Genomic DNA, 24,105 nt, shown 5'->3' with positions numbered 1-24,105 from the left:
AAATCTTTAAAAAAACTTCAAAAACTATTAATCAGAATGTCATAATAACAATTTACCAAAGCGTGATTTTTGGACATCAATTCATGGCTAACCTGTCCATATAAATATATAATATTATAAATAAAAAATATTATAAATATAATATATCCTCCTGAGACCCAGAATTTTAAATTTTTAAATTTAGTTTTTTTTATGTCATCACATTGTTGAGCATAAAAAACAAATGTTATTAAAAAAAAAACATTTTTGAATAATGATATTTTCTTCATATGTTATGCTCTGTCCTCTGTAGTGGACACCAGGACTCAGTTGTTTAAAAAAGAAAATGACTTGAAATGATATGTATAGGCAAAAACAATGGGATTTTTTTTTTTTTCAATCACCAATAAATGTTGGGGTTCCAGGATTTATTTTAACTTAAATTTGTATAAAGATGATTCTCAACTATGTTATGAAAGATATAATGGAATGAATTGATACACATTTTACTTTATGCAATATGTGGGTAAAATGGCCATAAATTAATATTCCCATTTAAAGCAATGTATCTATACACTGTATCTAATGTGCACATTAATGTGTTCTTGGAGCAACATTTAATGAAAAAAGAAGTGTAATAATTAGAGTAATAATTAGCAAAATTTGAATAATAATATCTAATATTTCATAGGAATATTGATGTATAACTTATTTCCATATTCACTTGTTGTGTCTCCCAAAATGCCTGATAAACATGATGTAAGTCCTGATGTCTCTACAGTGGATATGTGTGAAATCAATGCCCTGTTCTGGAACAGAAAGTCATTTTTTGATTTGAAACCCCATAACGTTTTCTTGAGATGTTGCTTTATGAAATACAATTTGAAAAATAGTCAGATTTAAATTATAATTACAATATATTATCATATTTCCATAAGAGTGCTACATTTGATCACTAAATTAATGTCAGACATTTTTAAAGACCAAGGATGAGTTGTTTTCACGGTGAAACCTCCAAACATTTGGTCTCTCTGAAAAGTCCTGAATGTGCCATGTATGGTGTCAGAGAAATTCACTCAAATATAATGTCCAAAACAGTGGGCAAAAGTCTATTCCTGGGTCCCAGGAGGATATAAATATTATATATATTAAATATGATATATGATAGTAATAATATATATATTTTTTTTTATGAATGACCTTTATTATGAAATGATTTCCGGTTAGGTTGTCATCACAGTAGCTGTTTTCACACTAACTGCTCTCTCGCGCTCCCTCTTCCTTATTCTGTCCACCAATGTAGTGATCGATTCGTGTCCATCATCATCACCAGTCATTACATTTATCGATTTATTGATAGTAATAATAATATTTATATATATTTTTTCATGATGAAGACCTTTATTATGAAATGATTTCCGGTTAGATTGTCATCACAGTAGCTGGATTCACACTAACTGGTCTCTCGCGCTCCCTCTTCCTTATTCTGTCCACCAATGAAGTGATCGATTCGTGTCCATCATCATCACCAGTCATTACATTTATCGATAAAGGTAAAGCGTTATTGTTGTGATTTATTATTTCGGACAAAGATATGCGGCATGACGTCATAACGCTCACGTGCTGTGTGTGTACAATACGTCGTGCTTTTTTTTTTTTTTGACGTAACGTGATGGCAACGGAACCAGCGTCCATGGAAACAGGCTTATAATCGATATATAAGTGCTTCTGAAAATTAATCTGTTTATTTTCCGGCACACAGATTGATGGAGCTTATTCCTGTTCTCGAGCCAGAGGAGAAGCCTCGGGACAGACAGTGGTATCAGCTTGTTTCTCTGTGTTGTGTGTGACTCATTACAAGTAACTTGAGTTACGTTATCAGATTACTTTTTCAAGTAACGAGTAAAGTAACGCATTAATTTTAAAATTTACAACAAAATATCTGAGTTACTTTTTCAAATTAGTAACTCAAGTTACTTTGTTTTCCCATTTATTGACTGACAGCTCTCCTGTCCTCATGTTGAGAAGTGCAGCAGATGTGTGTGTGTGTGTGTGTGTGTGTGTGTGTGTGTGTGTGTGTGTGTGTGAACATGATGGTTATTGTAGATCTAGACTAAATGTGAACATTTCCTCATCTCACTTGCACACAAAAAGAGTCAATATTCCTCAAAATGAATAAAATCAGTGAAATGCAGAATCAGAATACTATGCAAACCTCCAATAACTAAATATGTTACATAAAACATAAATTTTTATGCATTTAATCTCACTTTATTGACCAATGTACTTGCTGCGACGATTCAGTGAAACCATAAGCAAAAATGACTAGATTTTTTTATTTTCTTATTGGTAAAGTAAGTGTTTCACTTTTTTCTCCTGCATCTTATTCTTCCGTTATCCAGAAAAGGTTTGTTTGAGCGGCGCCCTCTACTGTAGATCTGCATTTCCTTCATCCTGAGGATTATTATTTCACTTATGGTCTGAAAGGGTCTTTACATTTGCCCAAAAATATAACTTTTGTGATAAAAAAAAAACAAGCCCAGCCCAGGTGGAAAAAAAGTAACGCATAAGTAACTTAACGCATTAATTTTCTAAAAAAGAAACTAAGTAATGCAATTAGTTACTTTTTAGGGAATAACAATATTGCAATGCATTACTTTTCTAAAAAGTAACTAACGCAATTAGTTAATTTTTTAAGGGAAAAACACAATATTGTAATGCATTACTTTCCTAAAAAGTAACTAACAATTAGCTACTTTTTAAGGGAGTAACGCAATATTGCAATGCATTACTTTTCTAAAAAGTAACTAACGCAATTAGTTACTTTTTAAGGGAGTAACGCAATATTGTAATGCATTACTTTTCTAAAAAGTAACTAACGCAATTAGTTACTTTTTTAGGGAGTAACGCAATATTGCAATGCATTACTTTTCTAAAAAGTAACTAACGCAATTAGTTACTTTTAAAGGGAGTAACACAATATTGTAATGCATTACTTTTCTAAAAAGTAACTAACGCAATTAGTTAATTTTTTAAGGGAATAACACAATATTGTAATGCATTACTTTTCTAAAAAGTAACTAACGCAATTAGTTCCTTTTTAAGGGAGTAACGCAATATTGTAATGCATTACTTTTCTAAAAAGTAACTAACGCAATTAGTAACTTTTTTAGGGAGTAACGCAATATTGCAATGCATTACTTTTCTAAAAAGTAACTAACGCAATTAGTTAATTTTTTAAGGGAATAACACAATATTGTAATGCATTACTTTTCTAAAAAGTAACTAACAATTAGTTACTTTTTAAGGGAGTAACGCAATATTGCAATGCATTACTTTTCTAAAAAGTAACTAACGCAATTAGTTACTTTTTAAGGGAGTAACGCAATATTGTAATGCATTACTTTTCTAAAAAGTAACTAACGCAATTAGTTACTTTTTTAGGGAGTAACGCAATATTGCAATGCATTACTTTTCTAAAAAAGTAACTAAGTAACATAATTAGTTACTTTTTAAGGGAGTAACACAATATTGTAATGCATTACTTTTCTAAAAAAGTAACTAACTAATGCAATGTGTTACTTTTTAGGGAATAACAATATTGTAATGCATTACTTTTCTAAAAAAAGTAACTAAGTAATGCAATTAGTTACTTTTTAGGGAATAACACAATATTGTAATACATTACTTTTCTAAAAAAGTAATTAAGTAATGCAATTAGTTACTTTTTAAGGGAGTAACGCAATATTGTAATGCATTACTTTTTAAAGTAACTTTCCCCAACACTGGTTATATGCGTTTCTCTCACAGTGCATCGGCTCTAACGTGTGTGTGTGTCTCACACTTAACAGTGTTGGAAATTTCAATTATTATATTAGTTTATGGTTTTTTTTTTTTACAATTATTATTATTTTTAGGGATGCAAAAATAAACTGGTGACTATATTAGTATCTTTTGTCATATTGGCATGAAATGATCACATCTACACAGTTCTGCTCGTTTTGAATGCTTAAGAAAAACTTTGTTACACAACATCTTTTATTAATTCTGTGTGTGTATAATTAAACATGTGTGTGTCTAGGTATGTGGTGTCGGCCTCAGGTGCCGCTCCAGGTGTTTCTGTGGGCCACACCTGTGTGTTTCTGCCCTCCGCTGATGGAGGCAAGGGGAGGATTGTAGTCGTCGGTGGAGCCAATCCTGACGGGAGCTTCTCTGATTCCTACATGATGAATCTAGGTAATAATAATGGGGTTACAGTCACGTGACCAGGGTATGAACTGGTTACAGTCTTAACTGTGTGTGACTGATGACAGAATTTTTATTTCTGGGTGAACTGTCCCTTTAAAGCAGAGAATCTGTGAGATGTTTTATAGTCACATTATTTGTTTTGCAGATACTCATGAATGGGAGGTTCCAGAATGGACGGGTTTGCAGGCGCGTTACGAACACTGTAGCTTCGTCCCCGAGATCGAGCCGAGGAGTGTGTGGGTGTTCGCTGGAGCCCAGAAGAGCGGGAACCGCAACTGTGTTCAAGTGATGCGCGCATCAGGTGCAGAAACACACACTTATTAACCTTGTGCATTCATACTGTACCAGTCTCATATTTGGAATAAATGTCTCTTCTGCTCACCAAGGCTGCGTTTATTTGATCAAAAATACAGTAAAAATAGTGAAATATTATTAGAATGTAAAACCGCTGTTTTCTATGTGAATATACAGTAAAGTGTAATTTATTCCTGTGATCAAAGCTGAATTTTCAGCATCATTACTCCAGTCTTCAGGGTCACATGATCCTTCAGAAATCATTCTAATATGAGGATTTGATGCTCAAGAAACATTTATGATTATTATCAGCGTTGAAAACAGCTTTATATCTTTGCGGAAACTTTGATACACTATTATTCAAAAGTTTGAAGTGAGATGATAGATAAAAAAAAATAATAATACAGTTGCTATGGTGTTACTAGGCCGTTGGTAGGGTGTTCTGGGTGGTTGCTATGCTGTTATGATTGGTTGCTAGGCCATTGCTAGGGTGTTGCGGGTGGTTGCTATGTAGTTACTAGGGTGGTCTGGTTGGTTCCTAGGGAATTGCTAGGCGGTTGCCAAGGTATTCTGGTCGGTTGCTACAGTGTTCTAGGCGGCTGATAGTGTGTTGCTAAGCAGCCGCTAGTTGTCACATATGTTGCTATGGAGCTTTTTGCATGTTCTTAGCACGTTTTAGCACTTAACTAAATCGCTATTAGCATGTAGCTATTAGCTATTCACTGCTAACATGTGTAGCATGTTGGAAGTCCTGATTCCTAGCTTGAGTCAAAATAGTCAAACCCCCATGTCAAGTCAAGTCAAGTCAAGTTTATTTATATCGCGCTTTTCACAATACAGATTGTATCAAAGCAGCTTCACAGTATTAAATTTAAATAATACATCAATGTTTGTTTCTAGTGGAAAACGTCCACGTTTGGTAATGCTGATCATTAGTATTGTTGATTGATTAATTAAATAAAATATCCCCAAATATCCCCATGTTTATACAATGTTCTAGCAACATCCTAGCAACTACCCAGAACACCCTAGCAACTGCCTAGCAACACCATAGCAACAATCCGGAACACCCTAACAACTGCCTAGCAACCACCCAGAATACCATAGCAACACCCTAGCAACCACCCAGAACAACCTAGTAACCGCCTAGCAATGCCTTAAGCAACCACCCAGGATACCCTAGCAATCGCATAGCAACACCCTAGCAATCACCAAGATAAACCTAGCAACCACCTAGCAACACCCTAACAAACACCCAGGATACCCTAGCAACCGCCTAGCAACACCATAGCAACCATCCAGAACACAATTGCAATGCCCTAGCAACCACCCAGAACACCTTAACAACCGCCTAGCAACACCATAGCAACCATTCAGAACACCATTGCAACGCCCTAGCAACCACCCAGAACACTTTAGCAAACCACCTAGCAACACCCTAACAACCACCCAGGATACCCTAGCAACCAGGTGGCGAGTTTTGCCACGGCAAGCTACACTCACATTTTGTTCAGGAAATGTACATGATGGCTATTTTAAATTGTAATATTATTTCACTGTTTTTGTTGTATGTTTGATCAAATAAACGCAGTCTTGGTCTTTCAAAATCATTGAATGATCGTAATCATTCCAGACGGTTTGTGGGAGACGGTGTCGGTGAAAGGAGATCCTCCGTCAGTCAGGACGTACCACACAAACTCAGCCTGCGTTGGAAACAGACTCTACGTGTTTTCGGGAGGCGACGCCGGAGCAGATCCAGTCGCCGATACACACGTCCACGTCTTTGATTCAGGTCTGACAAACACAAACACAATCACAAGAGCTTAAAGGGTTAAAGGGAAATGAAGCGTGATCGTGTATCTGCAGTCACTGCGACCTGGACCCAGCCGGAGAGCGACGGGACTCCTCCTACGCCTCGGCACGGTCACGCGATCACAGCCGTGGGGTCCGACGTCTACATCCACGGAGGAATGTCTGGAGAGACGCTTCACAACGACATGTTCCTGCTGGACACGGGTGGGTCGTCAGATCCACTGCTGGTGCTTGTTCATGTTAACAACATGCTAATTCATTCTAGCAACATGTTAATTTATGTTAGCACATGTTAAAACATGCTAGAAACATGGTAAATCATGCTAGCAACATGTTAAAACATGCTAGCAAACGTGTTAAATCATGCTAGCAACATGTTAAAACTAGCAGCGTGTTAAAACATGCTAATTCATGTTAACAAAATGTTCATTTATGCTAACAACATGTTAAAACATGTTAGAAACATGCTAACAACATGCTTTTTCATGCTAAATCATGATAAGTTAAGACATGTTAGAAACATGCTAGCAACATGATAATTCAGGCTAAAACATGTGAATTCAAGTTAACAACATGTTAGCAATGCTTTAAAAATGCTAAAACATGCTAGCAAAGTGCTAAATCATGTTAGCAATATGCTAATTCATTTTAACAGTGTGTTAAAAAATGTTAATTCATGTTAGCAAAGTGTTAAATCATATTAACAATATGCTAAAACATGTCACTTCCTAGAGGATGATGTCATACCCTTAGTTTCCTCAAAATACTGAAAGGACAGGAAAACCTAGTAGTCACATTTATTTAAATGAAAAGTTATTTAAATGAAAAGGCTCAACTGTCCTCCTCATACTCGTTGTTGTATTTTATATATTTTTTCTCTCATGGTTATTTAGAAACTATGAAATGGGAGAAAGTGAAACCGAAAGGCGAGATCCCGCCGGGAGTGGCAGCGCATTCATCTGTAAGCTTTGGGAAAAACATCTTAATCTTTGGAGGAATGACATCAGAAGGAGCCACAAACTCCATGTATAAGTTTCAGTGCGGTACGAACTTATGATAATATCTCAAATAGTATTCAGCCTTTTGAATATTCAATACAGGTCATTCTGAAGCACAAGACTTTTCTAAACGTTTTAAATTATGCTAGCAATATGCTAAATCATGTTAGCAAAATGCTAAATCATGTTAGCAATATGTAAAATTTTGCTATCAACATGCTAATCATGCTAACAACGTGCTAGCAATATGATAAATCTGGTTAGCAAACATGTTAAATAAGGCTAGCAAATGCTAAATCACGTTAGCAACATGTTAAATTGTGTTATCAACATGCTAATCATGTTAACATTTTAACCAGCAAACATTTTAATGCTAGCAACATGCTAAGTCATGATAGCAAAATGCTAACAATTTGTTAAATCTTTTTGTTAATTCATGTTAGCATGTACATCAAGTTAAACTAACTGTTTAGCTAAAAATTTGAAAAATATTTTATTTCAGTTTACATTTAATTTTTATTTGATGTTATATTGGGGGGGGTGGGGGGGATTTATTTAACTATACTGTTACATAAAGAATACATTTCAAATAAAATATAAAATGAAATATCGAATCATAATATTATCAAAGCATGTAAAGATTTCTTCTGCCCCGACAGATGAGCGGCGCTGGACGCTGCTGAAGTTCGAAGGCGATCTTCCTCCGGGCCGGTTGGATCACTCCATGTGTTCGGTGCCGTGGCGCGTGACGACGGCGGGCCGAGAAACACGTGATGAAGACGAGCAGCGGCTGTGCTTCATCTTCGGAGGAATGGACACGCAGGGCGTCATATTCAACGACTGCCTCGTGACGCTGCTCACGTGAAACACTCAATAAATGTGTCCCGTCTCAAAATGGCTGAACTGATTTCACTAAAGTTCCTTTGAACCTGAAGATCTGTTCGATTCAACTAGATGTTCAGCGTAAAAACTATAAATCCCGACATTAAGACGCTCCATGTGTCAATCAAGTGGAATCGCTGAGAATTACTTTTGGTTTTAATCCGGTTCGATTGCCGATCATATAAACGTAATCTTTGCATTCATGCCGACTTCTACGAAAAACTTCTACAATTAATTGAATTGAATTTATTTATTGTTAAATCATGCTAGCAACATGCTAAATTATGTAAGCAACATGCTAACAACATGCTAATCATTCTAGCAACATGCTAGCAATGTGTTAAATCTTGTTAGCAACGTTTTAAATCATGCTAGCAATATGTTAAATTTTGCTATCAACATCCTAATCATGCTAACAACGTGCTAGCAATGTGTTAAATCAGGCTAACAACATGCTAAAGCATGCTAGCACCATGTTAAATCATGAACCTGAAGATTTAAGATTTTCAGCGTAAAAACTATAAAACTCGACATTGCGATGCTTCATCAATAAAGGGGAATCTCTGAGAATTACTTTTTGGTTTTAATTCGGTTTGATTGTCGATCATATCAACGTAATCTTTGCATTCATGCCGACTTCATAAATATTTGAGAAATTTCTCAAATTAATCGGTCAAATTAATACAGGGTTTCTCAAAATGTAGTCTGAACTTTGATGAAGAGCTAATAATTAAATCGTAGGTGTAAAATTTAAATAACTAAAAAACAATCAAATTAAATGAGAGCTGTCAGATTAATCTTGATTAATTGCATCTAACATTAAAAATGTATATATATATATATAGATAAACATTTACAAACTTTTATGTTATGTAGTGATTCATCGATTTGACAGCACGAAAATAATTACTTACAGAAATAGTCAAATATTGTATTTGTTTACCTGTCAAACCATGAATATCTGAATGTGTTGTTCAATTATTGACATATTAACAAAATATCAGGGGAATTTCGACTCAAGAGTTCAGCTGCCAAAAATAAATGAAAAAAGAACCTGAATAAAGTCCCAGTTTTAATGGATTGAATTTTTTTTAAAGTACATTTCAGGGCAACAAACATTTTTTTTTTTTCAGTTTAGACATGACATCTGAATTCAAGAGAAACACATTCTCACGCTCACACACACAATCTCTTTCTCTCTCACTCACACACACACACTCATTTAAAGGCATCAAAGAATGGAACAAACTCCCACAGGGTCTGAAACTTTCCTTAGACCTAAAGGACTTCTCTCGCAATACAAAGAAAGCGTTATTGGAAACCCAGTCGTGTCAGCATAGATAACTGTGTATGTATATATGATTTTTAGTAATGTTTTACTGGAGTAAATTTGGTATGTTTATAATAGGACTGGTGGCTGTAATGGGTGTATGGCTGATTGAATGAATTTATAGTTGCATTTGAGTTTTATATTGTATATTTTGTATTGTAATTCACCTGCTCAGGGACTGCAGATGGAAACTAGCTTAGGCTAAATCTGGTGCAAGGCATATTTAATTAATGTTTTTTGCACATTGTCCCTGTTGAAATAAATAAACAAAACAAAACAAACAAACACTCTCTCTCTCTCTCTCACACACACACACTCTTTCACACACTTCCTCTCAAACACTCTCTCACAAAAACACACACACACACTCCCTCACTCACACTCTCTCTCTCACAGACACACTTTCTCTCACACACTCCCTCTCAAACACATGCTTTCTCTCTCTTACTCACTCACAGATTTTGCCGAGTCATGTTCCTGGATCAACATTCCTGTACATATTAAATCCTAATCCTACCCCTAAACTCAAAACCGAATTCATCCCATAACTTCTCCCTGAAATCAGAGGGAAACGATGGTGAATAACAGAATGATGCGTGTAGAAGCACTAACTCTTGCTGCAAACTGTTAACTCATTCCTCAGATCTGATTGGCTGAATGTTGATCAAGGAACATGTTGTACTTGGTGACATCACGTTCACACACACAAACAAACAAACAAAAACGTGGTAATTTTGTATCAAACTTTTATTGTTTAATGTGGTAGAAATATCTTCTACAGTTTGCCAGATTTCAATAAATAACTTTTGCATGTCACATGAAAATTTACCCAGAACCCCGTCCTCCTTCTCCTCCTCCTCCTCCCCTCCCCCTCCCAGAACTGCCTGAGAATAGCAGCATCAAGCCTCGACACCAGGCTAAATCTCCACCGGAGTGAAGAGAAAACAAGAAACAAAACAACTCTCTTTAACAAGTCTTTCCCCGAAGAGATTCGTGGCTTCACGGCCGCCGGCTACGTACAAAAATGTTCAATATGTACATCTCCATGTTGTTATTGTGGGTCTACAACTCGTCCTTGTCTCCCTGCTCCTCGCCCTCCTCCGGCGCCGCGCCGGCGCTGCCGTACAGCTTGCTAACGATAGGCTGAACTATCTCCTCCAGCTCCTTCTTCTTAGCCTGGAAGTCTTCGAGATCGGCTTCCTGATGCGACTCAAGCCACTCGATCTTCTCCTCGACCGCCTTCTCGATCGCCTCTTTATCCTCGGTGGAAAGCTTCCCGCCGAGCTTCTCTTTATCCCCGATCTGGTTCTTCAGGGAGTACGCGTAACTCTCCAGCTCGTTACGCGAGTCGATGCGCTCCTTCAGCTTCTTGTCCTCGTCGGCGAATCGCTCGGCTTCGTTCACCATGCGCTCGATGTCCTCGGGCGTCAGGCGGTTCTGGTCGTTGGTGATCGTGATCTTGTTCTTGTTTCCGGTGCCTTTGTCCTCGGCGGTGACCCGAAGGATGCCGTTGACGTCGATCTCGAAGGTCACCTCGATCTGAGGGACGCCACGAGGGGCCGGTGGGATACCGGTGAGGTCAAAGGTTCCCAGAAGGTGGTTGTCTTTGGTCAGGGGACGCTCACCTAGAAACACACAGAGAGAGAGAGAGAAACAGAACTGATTAATCATGTGATCCGACATCAAATGTGTCCCTCACTTTAGAAACACACGGTATCGGCCGATAATCGGTTCATTTTTAATGTTATCGGTTTGATAAGGAGATTTGGCCGATATATTAAAGCCGAATACATAATGTATTTCCTTCAGCTGAGACACTTCAGATGCACATGATGGTTTTGAATTGCTTGAAATTATTGAAATCACTTTTTTTTTTTGTGATAATTCAAATAAAATTAATTTAAAAAAAGTTTTAAAAAATCTATTTTTTCTATAAAAATCTATTTAATCTTATTGGAAAAGATGATTTATGTCTCTGCTGTTCACGACAGTCCTAAACCTGCCAGGATACCAACACAATAACACAAAATATCCTCTAATTATCGTTATGGAGAAAATCCCAGAAAATATAGCGGTATCCCCGATCCTGAAGGGATTAAAGACGGATCATGAAACTGAAATCGTCGGCTTACCTTCGTAAACTTTGATGGTCACGGTCGGCTGGTTGTCCGAAGCGGTGGAGAAGATCTGGGATTTCTTGGTGGGAACGACGGTGTTCCTGGGAATGAGTTTGGTCATCACTCCTCCAACGGTCTCAATGCCCAGGGTCAAAGGGCACACGTCCAGGAGCACCAGGTCACCTGATCAACACAGTTCAGTCATTAATTAAAGTTCAGATGTATTTGTGTAGCACATTTAAAACCACCACAGTTAATCAAAGTGCCTAACAATATCACAGCAGCAAAACTCAACTCGAAAGGAAAGCTAAGATAGACAGGCGAGTCTTAAGCGATGACTTAACCTGGATCTCGGAACATCTGATTGGACGATAGGGCTGCACGATATTGAAGAAAAATGTGATTAACTCATTAAATAATGCGATATGCGATACGATAACGGTTAAAGTGTGTAAAATAAACATAGATTATCTTTAAAATATATTTAAAATTATATAACCTTCATATAATCTTTTTGTGACAGTAAAACGTCCCTAAACTTCTGAAAGTGAACATCAGTGTTTTACTGTATATCAGAAGTGTTATTGTAACATCAGTGTAAACCTCGGGGGTCAGGGGGTCAGGTTATCCTACATTAGGGTTATTAACAACACAAACTGAATTATCAAATGTAAAAATAAAACACCGATTAGTTTTCACTGTATGAATTAAATATATCCTGATTCTAAGTTATTCAGCCGAGAGCAGCGAGTGAGTTTCTCTTTGTCTTTTCTTCATGACCCAGTTATTGCAAGCCGTTGCCATATATACATTTTCGATATTTCGATATATAGTGCAGCCCTACTGGACGACCTCAGTGTTTCGACAGGAGTGCGGACGTGTAAAAGCTCTGATAAATAAGGCGACCCATTTAGAATCTTAAAAGCGAGCACTAAGATCTTGTGTTGATGGTGTCAGACGGACTCACCGGTGTCCTCTTCCCCGGACAGAACCCCAGCCTGCACCGCGGCTCCGTACGCCACCGCCTCGTCCGGGTTGATTCCTCGGGACGGCTCTTTGCCGTTGAACAACTCCTTCACCAGTTGCTGGATCTTCGGGATGCGAGTGGATCCGCCGACCAGCACGATCTCATCGATGTCAGTCTTCTTCAGGTCCGAATCCTCCAGCACCTTCTGCACCGGCTTCATGGTGGAGCGGAACAAGTCCTACACACACACACATCAGACAGGGTTACTTCAGTGTCACTGGTAAAATACTATAGTGTTTATTCATATTTGGAATTTTTTTATTTTGATATTTTTATTATATACAAGTTTTTGTTCAATAATTCTGTGACTTGTGATTTTTTTATTAGTTTTAACGTTGAATAGGTTAAACAAAATTATAAATGCGCATATATATAAAAAAATAATGACAAAAGAGAAAAAACAAGTTTTTTAATTTTATTTCCTTTTAGCTTTTTTTATTTCTATTTAGTTAATTTATCATCTTTGTTTTAGTAATTTAGTACTTAAGAAAAAAATAAAATAAAAATATATTTTTAAATAAAAGGAAATGAAAACAAAATGAAATATAAGTCTTTATATTATAGTTTTCTTTTCAATTTCCTTTTAGATTAATATTTCTTTTTAGTTTATTTTTTCATTATTTTAGTAATTTAGAACTTAAACTAAATAGAAATATTAAACTAAAAGGAAATAATAAATGATATTAATATTATACATTTTATGTTTTATTTTAAATTCTGATATTTCTATTTAGTTAATTCACTTTTATTTGAGTAATTTAGCAATTACATAAATTAATGAACTAAATAGAAATATTAAACTAAAAGGAAATAAGATTTGATGAGAACTTAATGTTTCATTTTAGTTCAGTATTATTTAATAATTTTAGTTTTTAAATATTTCTATTTAGTTTTTAGAAATTCTTTGTTAATTTAGTACTTTAGAAAAAAAACAAAACCTAAAAGAATATGTGTTTCAGTCACTGCTCTCATGTTGAGCTCCTCAAACTCGGCCCGGTTAGTGTTTCGGAGAAGTCCTAATATTATACATTTAATTTTTATTTGTAATTTTCTAATATTTCTATTTCATTTTTATTGATTTTTATTACTAAACTAAATGTAAATGAAAAGCGCTCATCAGATCTGGTACATTGGAGTGTTTTTCTCACCATGTTGAGCTCCTCAAACTTGGCCCGGGTCAGTGTTTCGGAGAAGTCCTCTCCCTCGAAGAAGGACTCGATCTCGATGCGGGCCTGGTGTTGAGCGGACAGCGCTCGCTTGGCCTTCTCCACCTCACGCCGGAGCTTCTGCACGGCCCGGTTGTCCTTGCGCACGTCCTTGCCCGTCTTCTTCTTGTAGAGTTTGATGAAGTGCTCCATGACGCGCTGGTCGAAGTCCTCTCCGCCCAGATGTGTGTCCCCGTTGGTGGCCACCACCTCGAACACGCCGTTGTCGATGGTCAGCAGGGACACGTCGAAGGTGCCGCCCCCCAGATCGAACACCAGGATGTTCTTCTCACCGTCTTTCTTATCGAGACCGTACGCGATCGCAGCCGCCGTTCTGCGGAGAGAACATCGAAGAGCGTTCACTACAACTACACACACGTTCGGTACTTGAAATAGAATAAATTAACTACATTTGAAATGTTACTTTTATTTTTTTTCAGTTTAACTTGTAGTACTAATAAAAACTATTTAAAGTAAAAAAAAAAAAAAAAAATTTTACTACAATTACTAAAATCAACATTTCAAATTTGTTTAGTTTAAAAAAAAAGTGACAATTAAAAAAAAGATATTAACTGAATAAACTATAAATATTTCTAATTAAAAAAATTATGTAAAAAGGAATAATAAAAACCATTTAAAAAAAATGTAATAGTGAAAAAAAAAAAAAAAAGACTACACTTGCCTAAAATAAATATATATATAATTTTTATATTGTTTTAATGATAGTAAAATAACACTGCTGTGGATTTAAACGTGATGCAGTGAAACTCACGGCTCGTTGATGATCCTCATGACGTTCAGACCGGCGATGGTTCCCGCGTCTTTAGTGGCCTGGCGCTGAGCGTCGTTGAAGTAAGCGGGAACCGTGACCACAGCGTGTGTGACCTTTAACAAGAGCACAAGCCAATCAGACGTCGAGTTCGTAACCTCCACGTTTCCTCTGAGTGTTAACAATCAACACGTTACCTTCTTTCCCAGGTACGCCTCAGCGGTCTCCTTCATCTTAGTCAGAACCATGGCGGAGATTTCCTCCGGCGCGAACGTCTTCATCTGGCCTGAGCCGATGTCCAGCTGGATGTGAGGCTTGTTCTTCTTCTCGATCACCTGGGAGACAGGAAGCAGGAGTTAAAGGGACCGTTCACACAAAAATGAAAAGTGTTTCTCTTTCGGCGCAAGTCGACTTTGACAAGTTTAAAGCTTTGGCTCAACACCGGTTGTACCTTAAAGGGGAAGTATTTGATGTCCTGCTGCACGGCGGAGTCGCCCCACGTTCGTCCAATCAGACGCTTGGCATCGAAGACCGTGTTCTCGGGGTTAGAGGTCAGCTGGTTCTTCGCAGCGTCTCCAATGAGACGCTCTCCTTCGGTGGTGAAGGCCACGTATGAGGGAGTGATGCGGTTCCCCTGGTCGTTCGCGATGATCTCGACACGGCCGTTCTTGAACACTCCAACGCTGAGGAAACACCAGAATACAGTATGAGGACACCGGCATTATGTTTATTATACAGCATAATCCAGAAGTGTGTTAAAGCCGAGCATGCATGCGTTAATATATACATAGTTCAAAAATTTAAAAACATATACATTTAATAAAAATATATACAACATTTTATGCATATATTTATAATATCTTAATTTAAAAAAAATTATATAAACATAACAAAATTAAGATATAAATGTATGCATAAAATGTTTTGTGCATATATATATATTAAATATATGCTTTTATAATTTTATTGTTATAGTTAAATAAATATACATATATTAATATTAAATTAAGCTGAAAATTTGGTATAATTACATTAAGATAAAATATAAATGTAATAAAACCATTATATAAAATGATAAATATATGAAGTGTATAAAATGTTGTATATATTTTTGCATTAAATATTTTTATAATAATATACTTATATTATAGTATATATTTATTCTAGTTAAATAAAATATATAAATTAATAAAACATTTAAAATATATACGAATTAAACTTAAATTATACAAATTATATTAAAATTATATTAAAAAAAGATGGCATTTTCTCTTTAATATATTATTTTTATAATTATATTTTATTGTGTTACATATAAATTTAAATACTTATTATTGAAAATTGTATATACACATTTTAAATAAAATATATATTAATAAAAATATATATTAAATAAATATAGGTTGTATATTTTATTTAATACATTATTTATATAGTTATACATTTTGTTCAAGTTGAATAAGACGTATAAATTAATAAAAATTTCAATTATATATATATATATATATATATATATATATATATATATATATATATATATATATATATATAAAATGATGTGTATTCTTTATTAAATATATTATTTTTATAATTAGATAATTTATTCTAGTTGAATATAAAAAGAACTTATACATACATATAATATATACATGTGTGTGTGTGTGTGTGTGTGTGTGTGTGTGTGTGTGTGTATAAAAACTATTTCTTGTCTCAGAAATCTATTTTATTGTCTACGTCTGAATTGAAGCTCATTCTCACCATGAGTAGGTGGTCCCGAGGTCTATTCCCACCACCGTCCCAACACTCTCCCGCTTATCATCATCTTGGGCAAACACACTGCCGGCCACCAGCAGACACAGGCAAAGCAGGCGCATTCTGGCTCAATATTCACCAGTTCCTGTCAAGAATACATCAAACATTAATGTCAAAGGTCAGGGCAGGTACACAGTAAACCTCACTCACTGGCTGGAAAAGTGGCCTATAAAGAAAATTGTATGTAATTAAAAAAAAACAAGCAAAACATGCAAAAACTCAATGTATGTTCTAGATATTATAACCCAAAACGGCATGAACTGATGAACTGAGTTCAGCTGCAGCTCAAGTGCAGATAATGTGAGACCACTAAAGGCATAACGTTAGGCAAAGGCCATTTATCAATGGAGAACAAACAAAAACATAAACAAAAAAACATAAACACACATCAGAAGCAGATATGATGGTCATAAGAATAAATCATATTCATATATCCATTCATAGTTTCCAGTTCAACCTCGTGTCACTGATCATCAAATACTCACTACAATTGACTCCAAATATAAATAATACTATTATTGTAATACACACTCAAAATCCCATAACATTTAAAAACACATTTATTATCGAAACCCGTTTAAGATAAAGACTTTGTTCCTGTTATTTCACCGGTTATAAATATCCATTTCTCGAGTCTATCCAGTCATAATGGCTGAATGTTATCTTTAAAGCGTTTATGTAGGATAATAATGTACATAATTCTCACCTGATAAAGCAGTATTAAGCAGTAATCTCAAGGGCGTGGGCTGATCGCAGTGAATATGCTCTCTGTCTCTCTGTCTCTCTGTGTTTCTCGTGTTTTCTCTCTGTCTCAAATGTAACTCATGGCTCTGCGCTCGCCTGTATATAAGCCGTCACCGCTTCCCCGTCGTGGAGCCTCGCTATTGGTCAGAGAGCAGCTCGTTGGAAGGCGCTCATTGGCTGAGCGTTGCACGCTGGCTGATGCTGATTTGCACACGTACGGGTGGCGGAGACGTCATCAGATGAGGCGAACTGGAGCGATTTGATTGGCCTACGCGAGTGTCAGTCAGATTGCGAAGCTTCTGGATGGAGGAGGGTCGCATTTGAACCTGGCCAAGAAATAGAAATAGTTCGAGACCTTCATCAAAAACTCGGGTTTACACATTTTACATACATATATACTTTGGCATGTGACCCTACTGTTCTCAAAATAATCATTTAGGCTTGGAGATCTCAATCAATTAATTTTCACACGAGGGAAATTGTGTTTAAAAGCAACTGTACAGTATCTTCCTTATTGCATTGCTGCAAAACGAGCACATTATGAAAGTTTGATTTGAGTGTAAATTAGTTTATGGTGTGAGAACAGTGTCATAATAAGAGAAACTCACTTGACTGAGACTAAGATAAATTATACAGTTTTGCCTTGTACAAAAATGTTTGACCATTTATCAAACACTATAATATTCAGCTTATTTAACCATTGAGGGTCAATGAAGAATCAGTGTGTGTTAAAATATGGCACATTCACAATTATATTACTGTGGTTTGGACGGTGACTCTTTGGGCAAGAGTGTTAGCAAAACTATCTGCATACAAAAACAAATGAATTTCTGTCATGTAATGATGCAATGATAAGAAACAACCTGACAGTGTTTTTCAGTATGTTTCAAGTGAGTCAAAATTACACTAGTATTACAGCATTAATTGATCTAGTGGGGTTTTTGACGTATGTTTGACCAATTTAACTTGATCAATATACATTTCTGAATTTATTTACAATTTACCGGTTTGTATTTGTATCTACATTTCATATACAGTACCAACCGTGAAATTAATTACTGGGTAATACTGTCATCATGTCATTCACTGAATAATGATTTCAACCATTGGTGTGTCTGGTAAAATATGATTCCAATCTAGATATATTTCTAATATTTTCATGGAAAGTCCCAGAGTAGAAATTCAAGTAGTTCGGTTCACTTGGTCCATTTGGTCCGGACCAAAAACATCCCAAAACATTTAGGCCTGGTCTACTTAGCGTTCTCATTGGCATTTTAACACCAAACCTAAAGATACAGAATCTAAATTTAGATTCCTTAAGGCATAGGGATATGTTCACAACTGATCAGCTTTGATTGTGACTGATTGTGTCTTTTATTAGGTATATTTCGCAATGGAACTTACCAAACATCCAAAACAATGCTGTGCTCTAGGCTAAATACGCTTGTTGTATGTGCGAAGCTACAACATATGATGGTATTCTGATCAGCTGACTGAGTAAAGGAGTCAAAACATCAGCAGGAATCCTTCTGTCACTCACAAACAAAGATCTATGACCTTTTTAGGGTCGCACCTTTTGACATCATGTCCTGTTTTTGGTTCGTTTACATGTCTTTAGTCTGTGTTGTGTTCATATCTCATTCAATCCACACCAGAGTTCGTGCTTTTTTGGTGGCACCAGGGTTCGGATAGTAGTTCGGATACTTATTCAAATTAACCACACTAGGGATTGTTTTAATTGAACCAAACATTCCAAGTGTGAACACACCCAAAGTAACACCACATTTCTGAGGACTTTCATTACTAATTAAAGCTAGGGTGATAAAGTTAAGCTAGTATACGTATCTGATCTGGCCTACTTCTTCATAAACTTCGGCTTGAATATATAGAGGGTTCAGTCAATTAATTTTCAATTGAGGAAAATGGTGTCTGATTCCATCAATTAATCTAACTAGGGATGCAACGATATAAAAAAATTTGGTCGATACCGATAACCGATAATTCGTTATATTTAAAAGCCGATAACCGATATATTGGCCGATAAATCTAAATCTAAATCCAAATTTTTAGATAATTTTTGAGAGCCTGATTACAAAAGTTTTACCATTAAAATCCATGTCCCAAGCACACAATTATAATGTTCTCATTATAATTATATAGCCTATATGACAAACTTGCGCTGCACGTTACACTTTACTGTATTTTCCTTTTTTGAAGTGATTCAAATCATACTTTTAGCAATTTAAAACCATCATGGTGAACGTGGAGTGCGCATCTGAAGTGTCTCAGCTGAAGGAAATAATCCATTAATTATCGGCTTTAATATATCGACCAAATTTTCTTATCGGGCCGATTACGATAACATTAAAAATGAACATATATCGGCCGATAAATATGGTGGCAGATATATCGTGCATCCCTTAATCTAACCAATGTCAAAAACAAAGAATAAAGCAGACATATACAAAGATAAAAATACAAGTAATTTATTGACTTGCAGATGTGCAACAATACAGTCATTTCATCAGAACACTTCAGTGCAGAAACATCAGGCGTAGGTGGAGTAAGACCTGGTTGTCTAAACATGTAGCTAAATTAAATTAGTCTATTTTTTGGAGCCCGTCTCACTAAATATCTTGCAGTGCATATAGGCGAGTTTCTCAGCTTGTGAGCGTCGCAACAAGGGAAACCATTCCCAGTGCGGCAACTCTACGACTCTGTACCCGGCCAGAACGAGTTGCCTTCGCTTCAACGCATGAAATCCAAGCAGCTGCTCAGTCCTGTAGCAATACTGATTCCTATTCGTCACTTGAACAGCAAGTCTCTGAATAGATGGTTTAGAAGAATCATCCGTGTGAGACGAGCGCTTCCCGGATTTGGTCAACGCCGTCAGAAGATTGTCCGTCAAGTCGACACCAACACTGAAAATGCTTTCTCTCAAATGGACCGGTTCAACAGTTTTAACCACTGGGTTTTGGAGGAACTTATTGGACGGCTGCACTGGAATCTTCTGGGAATTAGTTAGTTGAGCGAGTAGGTTGTCAGTTATGGTTACTCCAGAGAGTGTTTGTTCCAAGTTTTGAGAGACAGGATTTTGCCGACAAGGTTCGGAGGACACAGGAACAGGCTGGTCGTTTTGGTCCAAGTGCACTTCTAGGTCAATAGAGCGCAAATGCGGAAGAATCATGTGTTTGCGCACAAACATCTCTCCACCTAGAAGTTTCCGCAACACAGCTTCAGCCTCAAGCATCTCAGGCTTACGACAGATATCCGATTGAGCAAAATCCCAGAGTTGCTTGGTCACTTCTTCCCTCATTGCGTCGCTAAGTCTTGGGATCGTCGACTCTGGCAACTCCAAGCCAACAGTTCCATCTAAAGTGAACAAGTCTTTCTTCAACTCGAGCTCCTTGGAATTGCTAGTTTTGTTCACGAACTCTGCGCTTAAAGCCAGACTGAGCAAGTCTTGGGGGAAGAGACCAGCAAAAGCAAGACCGAGGAGACCTGTCAGCAAATGCTCAGGGAATCGCTGAAACTCAAGTTGACGTTCTCGTAAGATCGCAGTGAGACAGGGATAAAGTTGAGGACTCTGGTTGGGAAGAACTCCTAATGTTCCAAAGGCCCAAAGCATCTTTGCAGCATCTTTACTCCTGCACCGGTTGACCACGTTGGGGAGATGTTCGGCCACCGCCAGGAGAATCCGATTATCCCGGTAGTGAAGAGCGGAGCAAGACAAGACGACGTGCATTAGGCCTTGAACCTCCATTCTTGGGGCCCGTCGAGGCACCTCGGATCCCATGGCCTCCAACCACGGAAGATGGTCCAGATAGCTAAATCTCAAAAGCTTCATCACATTGGCGATCCCGAAATCACTCAAATCATTGACTACAGCAAGAGTCCTGTCCACAAGCCGGCGCGTCGCTCTCTCGGACAGGGAGATCTGCGACTTAAAGAGGGCTAAAGAAACAGCTCCCAGTTCCTCAGGCTTCAACTGGTTCAAATAACGCATGAGTAACGACTCAATGGGTTGAACGAGGGAATCCGGACATCTCCTTCCTTCTCCGATAACGTACAAGAGTTGAAGCAGCTCCGGAAGACCCAGTTGGTTGAAGTTTCGGCTCACGTTGTCAAAGAGTTTTTCAAGGTACCGAGGAACAAATCGACCGAGGCATCGCCACAAGTCGGCGGCGAGAAGCAACTGGTGAAGCTCCATTTCACTCGCTCTCCGGCAGAACTCGGTTTCGTACAATCCCAGTATGCTATGGGATTGAGGCAAGCCCAAGTTCACAAATGATCTCAGCACATCTAATAACTGCGTCGGCGTGAAGTTGTGCAGGTTCTCGGCGCTGTGCCGCAGGAGTGCGTTAAACCGTGTGTCTTTCCTCACGACCTCGATCTGCTCGTGGGGAATCTGGCTGAGTTTGCACAAGAAACTAGTTGCATCTGAAGGTCCCATGTTGCTTTTTAGTTCCGTGACCTTTTCAAGGACTAACAAGGCTTCGTTGAGGTCTACAGTAGAAGAGCGTTGGGAGACGTCATAGGTCATGTTCTGGTATTCAGGTCGACATCTTTGAAAGGCTCGTGGGTCACCGTTGACTCGTGGCTCTTTGGTGGCTCTTTCTCGGTTTGATTCAGCGTTACTGTAGTCAGTGTTTGACGGAGTATTCTTGGTGCTGGAGAGCCGTCGTGAGGAGCTAATGCGGTACAGGTTACGCTGTTGATGGAAAGTTGTGTTTGAGGATAGGCTACAGGACGATTCTTCTTTAGTTTCCGAGCAGCTATCGGTAGAATAACGAGCCGTCGGTGTCTGGTAATAAGCCGAGGGCTTGTACACCAGTGTTCTTTCCGTTTCTTCTTCTCTCTTTTGCTCTCCATTTTCCACATTTGCTGACAAATGTTGGGCTCTAAAGATGGAGATGCGCTGTACGTGGGCATAAAGTCGGCGCTTTGCCAAATGATGAAACAGCACCGTTGCAGACATCAACAGCAGACTCTGGAAGAGATCATACAAGAGATGTGTTTTCAATTTAAAGGTCAACAGTGTACTTGAAAAGAATATATACGTTTGAAATTCAAAGTAAGAATGATAATGAAGGTTTCCTTTTTTTGCCAAATAATTTTGGCCGATACCAATAACCCTTTATATTTGAAAGCCGATAACCGATATATCGGCCGATAAATATAAATCCAAATTTTTTTGACAAAATTTTACCAAAAAAGTTTCCCCATTAAAATCCATGTCCCAAGAACACAATCATAATGTTCTCATTATAATTTTATAGCCAATATGACAGACTTGCACTGCACATGTTGCACTGAACTGTATTTCCTTTTTTGAAGTGATTCCAATCATATTTCAAGCAATTCAAAACTATCATGGTGAACAGTGCGCATGTATTATTACCTTTATTTTTACAGGCAAGTCATTAAGAACAAGTTCTTAATGAAGTGAAGTGAAGTGAATCTGAAGTGTCTCAGTGTCTCAGCTGAAGGAAATAATCCATTAATTATCGGCTTTAATATATCAGCCTTAATATATCGGCCAAATTTTCTCAACGAGTGGATCTCTGAGCTGCTATGAGTGAGTGGAGGCGGGGCTCATTTGCATATTCATAGAACCACGTATACTAAATGAGGCGAGGGTGTCCAGTTCCATTCAAGATATTTTAAGGCATGACAAAAAAAATTCAAGGAAAAAACACTTAAATATGTCATTTTGGTGATCAAAGATTAGTTTTAGGGGATAAAATGATTGACTACAGAGGACTTCAAGATATCGGACAAATTTTCTTATTACCGATAACGATAATAACATTATATTGGCCGATAACGATAATAACATTATATTGGCCAATACCGATGTGGTGGACTCCCTTTTACATGAAAAATAAGAATGAATTGTTGTTAATTTTTTCATGGTGGTTTAATATGTGTGTATGTGCAGGCTTTTGCAGTCTTAAAGCTATAAGAAAATTATATTTTTGTCACTTTTGATGTTAATTGCATACACTTTCAATGATAGCATTCACGACCATTTAAAGGAAAAGATCAAAAGAAAAAATGACTAAACTTTAATTTGGGAACAAACTACTCCTCTAATATTAGTTATAATGTACTGTAAACTGAATGACACAGGAACATCAAGGAACATCAAAAGTGAGATAACTAAACCTAATGTCCTTGTGGCGAAACGTCTTTTATCAATCATAAGCTATTGCACGTCCTTGACAGCAGCAGAACTCACTCATTCACATTCATCTGTTAAAGAACGACTGTAGAAAGATAAACGTACCTTCAGCGCGTATGGTCTTCAAATATCTCATGAGGATACGTCGCAAAAACAATCACTTATGTGCTGAATCCACACGTGAATGTGTGTAGTGGTAAAGGCAGATGTCATGCGCGGTACGGAAGCTCGTGAGAGACAAACATGAAACAGTCAGTCACTGGCAGCATACCAAATCGCATATTTCCAAACGAAAGCGCATATTTCTGTTTCCGTTCAAAAGTTTGGGATCGGTAATATTTTTTATGTTTTTTTAAAAGGCTGAATTTATTTGATAAAAAAAACAGTTATATTGTTAAATATTATGACAATTTAAAATAACCGTTTTCTATTTGAATATATTTTAAAGTGTAATTTATTCCTGTGATCAAAGCTGAATTTCCAGCATCATTACTCCAGTCTTCAGTGTCACATGATCCTTCACAAATCACTCTAATATGATGATTTGATGCTCAAGAAACATTTATGATTATTATCAGTGTTGAAAACAGTTGTGGACATTTTTTTTTTTCAGGATTATTTGACGAATAGAAAGTTCTATTTCATTTATTTTATGCATTTAATGCATCCTTGCTGAATAAAAGTATTGATTTATTTTATTTCTT

At 37.0% G+C, this 24,105-nt stretch overlaps 3 protein-coding genes across 4 annotated transcripts; 1 reads left to right on the top strand and 2 right to left on the bottom strand.

Annotated features, from left to right (window-relative positions):
- Positions 1 to 1,411: 1,411 nt before the first annotated feature.
- Positions 1,412 to 9,411, top strand: rabepk (Rab9 effector protein with kelch motifs). Of its 2 annotated transcripts, none has more exons than XM_082169485.1 (8): positions 1,412 to 1,532; positions 1,742 to 1,798; positions 4,061 to 4,215; positions 4,373 to 4,528; positions 6,155 to 6,313; positions 6,388 to 6,537; positions 7,227 to 7,376; positions 7,991 to 9,411. In XM_082169485.1, exons 2-8 carry the CDS (start codon positions 1,746 to 1,748, stop codon positions 8,194 to 8,196), a joined length of 1,029 nt encoding a protein of 342 aa, XP_082025611.1. In that variant the 5' UTR covers positions 1,412 to 1,532; positions 1,742 to 1,745; the 3' UTR covers positions 8,197 to 9,411. The 2 variants fall into 2 exon arrangements, with proteins under 2 accessions (XP_082025611.1, XP_082025612.1); XM_082169486.1 differs by having other exon boundaries at positions 1,444 to 1,539.
- An 861-nt stretch (positions 9,412 to 10,272) lies between these two features.
- Positions 10,273 to 17,333, bottom strand: hspa5 (heat shock protein 5). Its single transcript, XM_082171244.1, has 9 exons — positions 17,180 to 17,333; positions 16,420 to 16,558; positions 15,113 to 15,344; positions 14,859 to 14,996; positions 14,665 to 14,777; positions 13,836 to 14,226; positions 12,628 to 12,865; positions 11,676 to 11,843; positions 10,273 to 11,168 (listed from the first exon to the last, which is right to left on the bottom strand). Exons 2-9 carry the CDS (start codon positions 16,533 to 16,535, stop codon positions 10,606 to 10,608), a joined length of 1,959 nt encoding a protein of 652 aa, XP_082027370.1. The 5' UTR covers positions 16,536 to 16,558; positions 17,180 to 17,333; the 3' UTR covers positions 10,273 to 10,605.
- A 2,354-nt stretch (positions 17,334 to 19,687) lies between these two features.
- On the bottom strand, positions 19,688 to 23,630 carry fastkd5 (FAST kinase domains 5). Its single transcript, XM_082171227.1, has 2 exons — positions 23,507 to 23,630; positions 19,688 to 22,207 (listed from the first exon to the last, which is right to left on the bottom strand). Exon 2 carries the CDS (start codon positions 22,193 to 22,195, stop codon positions 19,823 to 19,825), a length of 2,373 nt encoding a protein of 790 aa, XP_082027353.1. The 5' UTR covers positions 22,196 to 22,207; positions 23,507 to 23,630; the 3' UTR covers positions 19,688 to 19,822.
- Between the last annotated feature and the right edge of the window lie 475 nt (positions 23,631 to 24,105).

The sequence above is a fragment of the Leuciscus leuciscus genome, assembly GCF_965113295.1.
Source record: "Leuciscus leuciscus genome assembly, chromosome: 5".
Classification (NCBI taxonomy): domain Eukaryota; kingdom Metazoa; phylum Chordata; class Actinopteri; order Cypriniformes; family Leuciscidae; genus Leuciscus; species Leuciscus leuciscus.
This window is presented reverse-complemented; position numbering and strand designations above follow the sequence as displayed.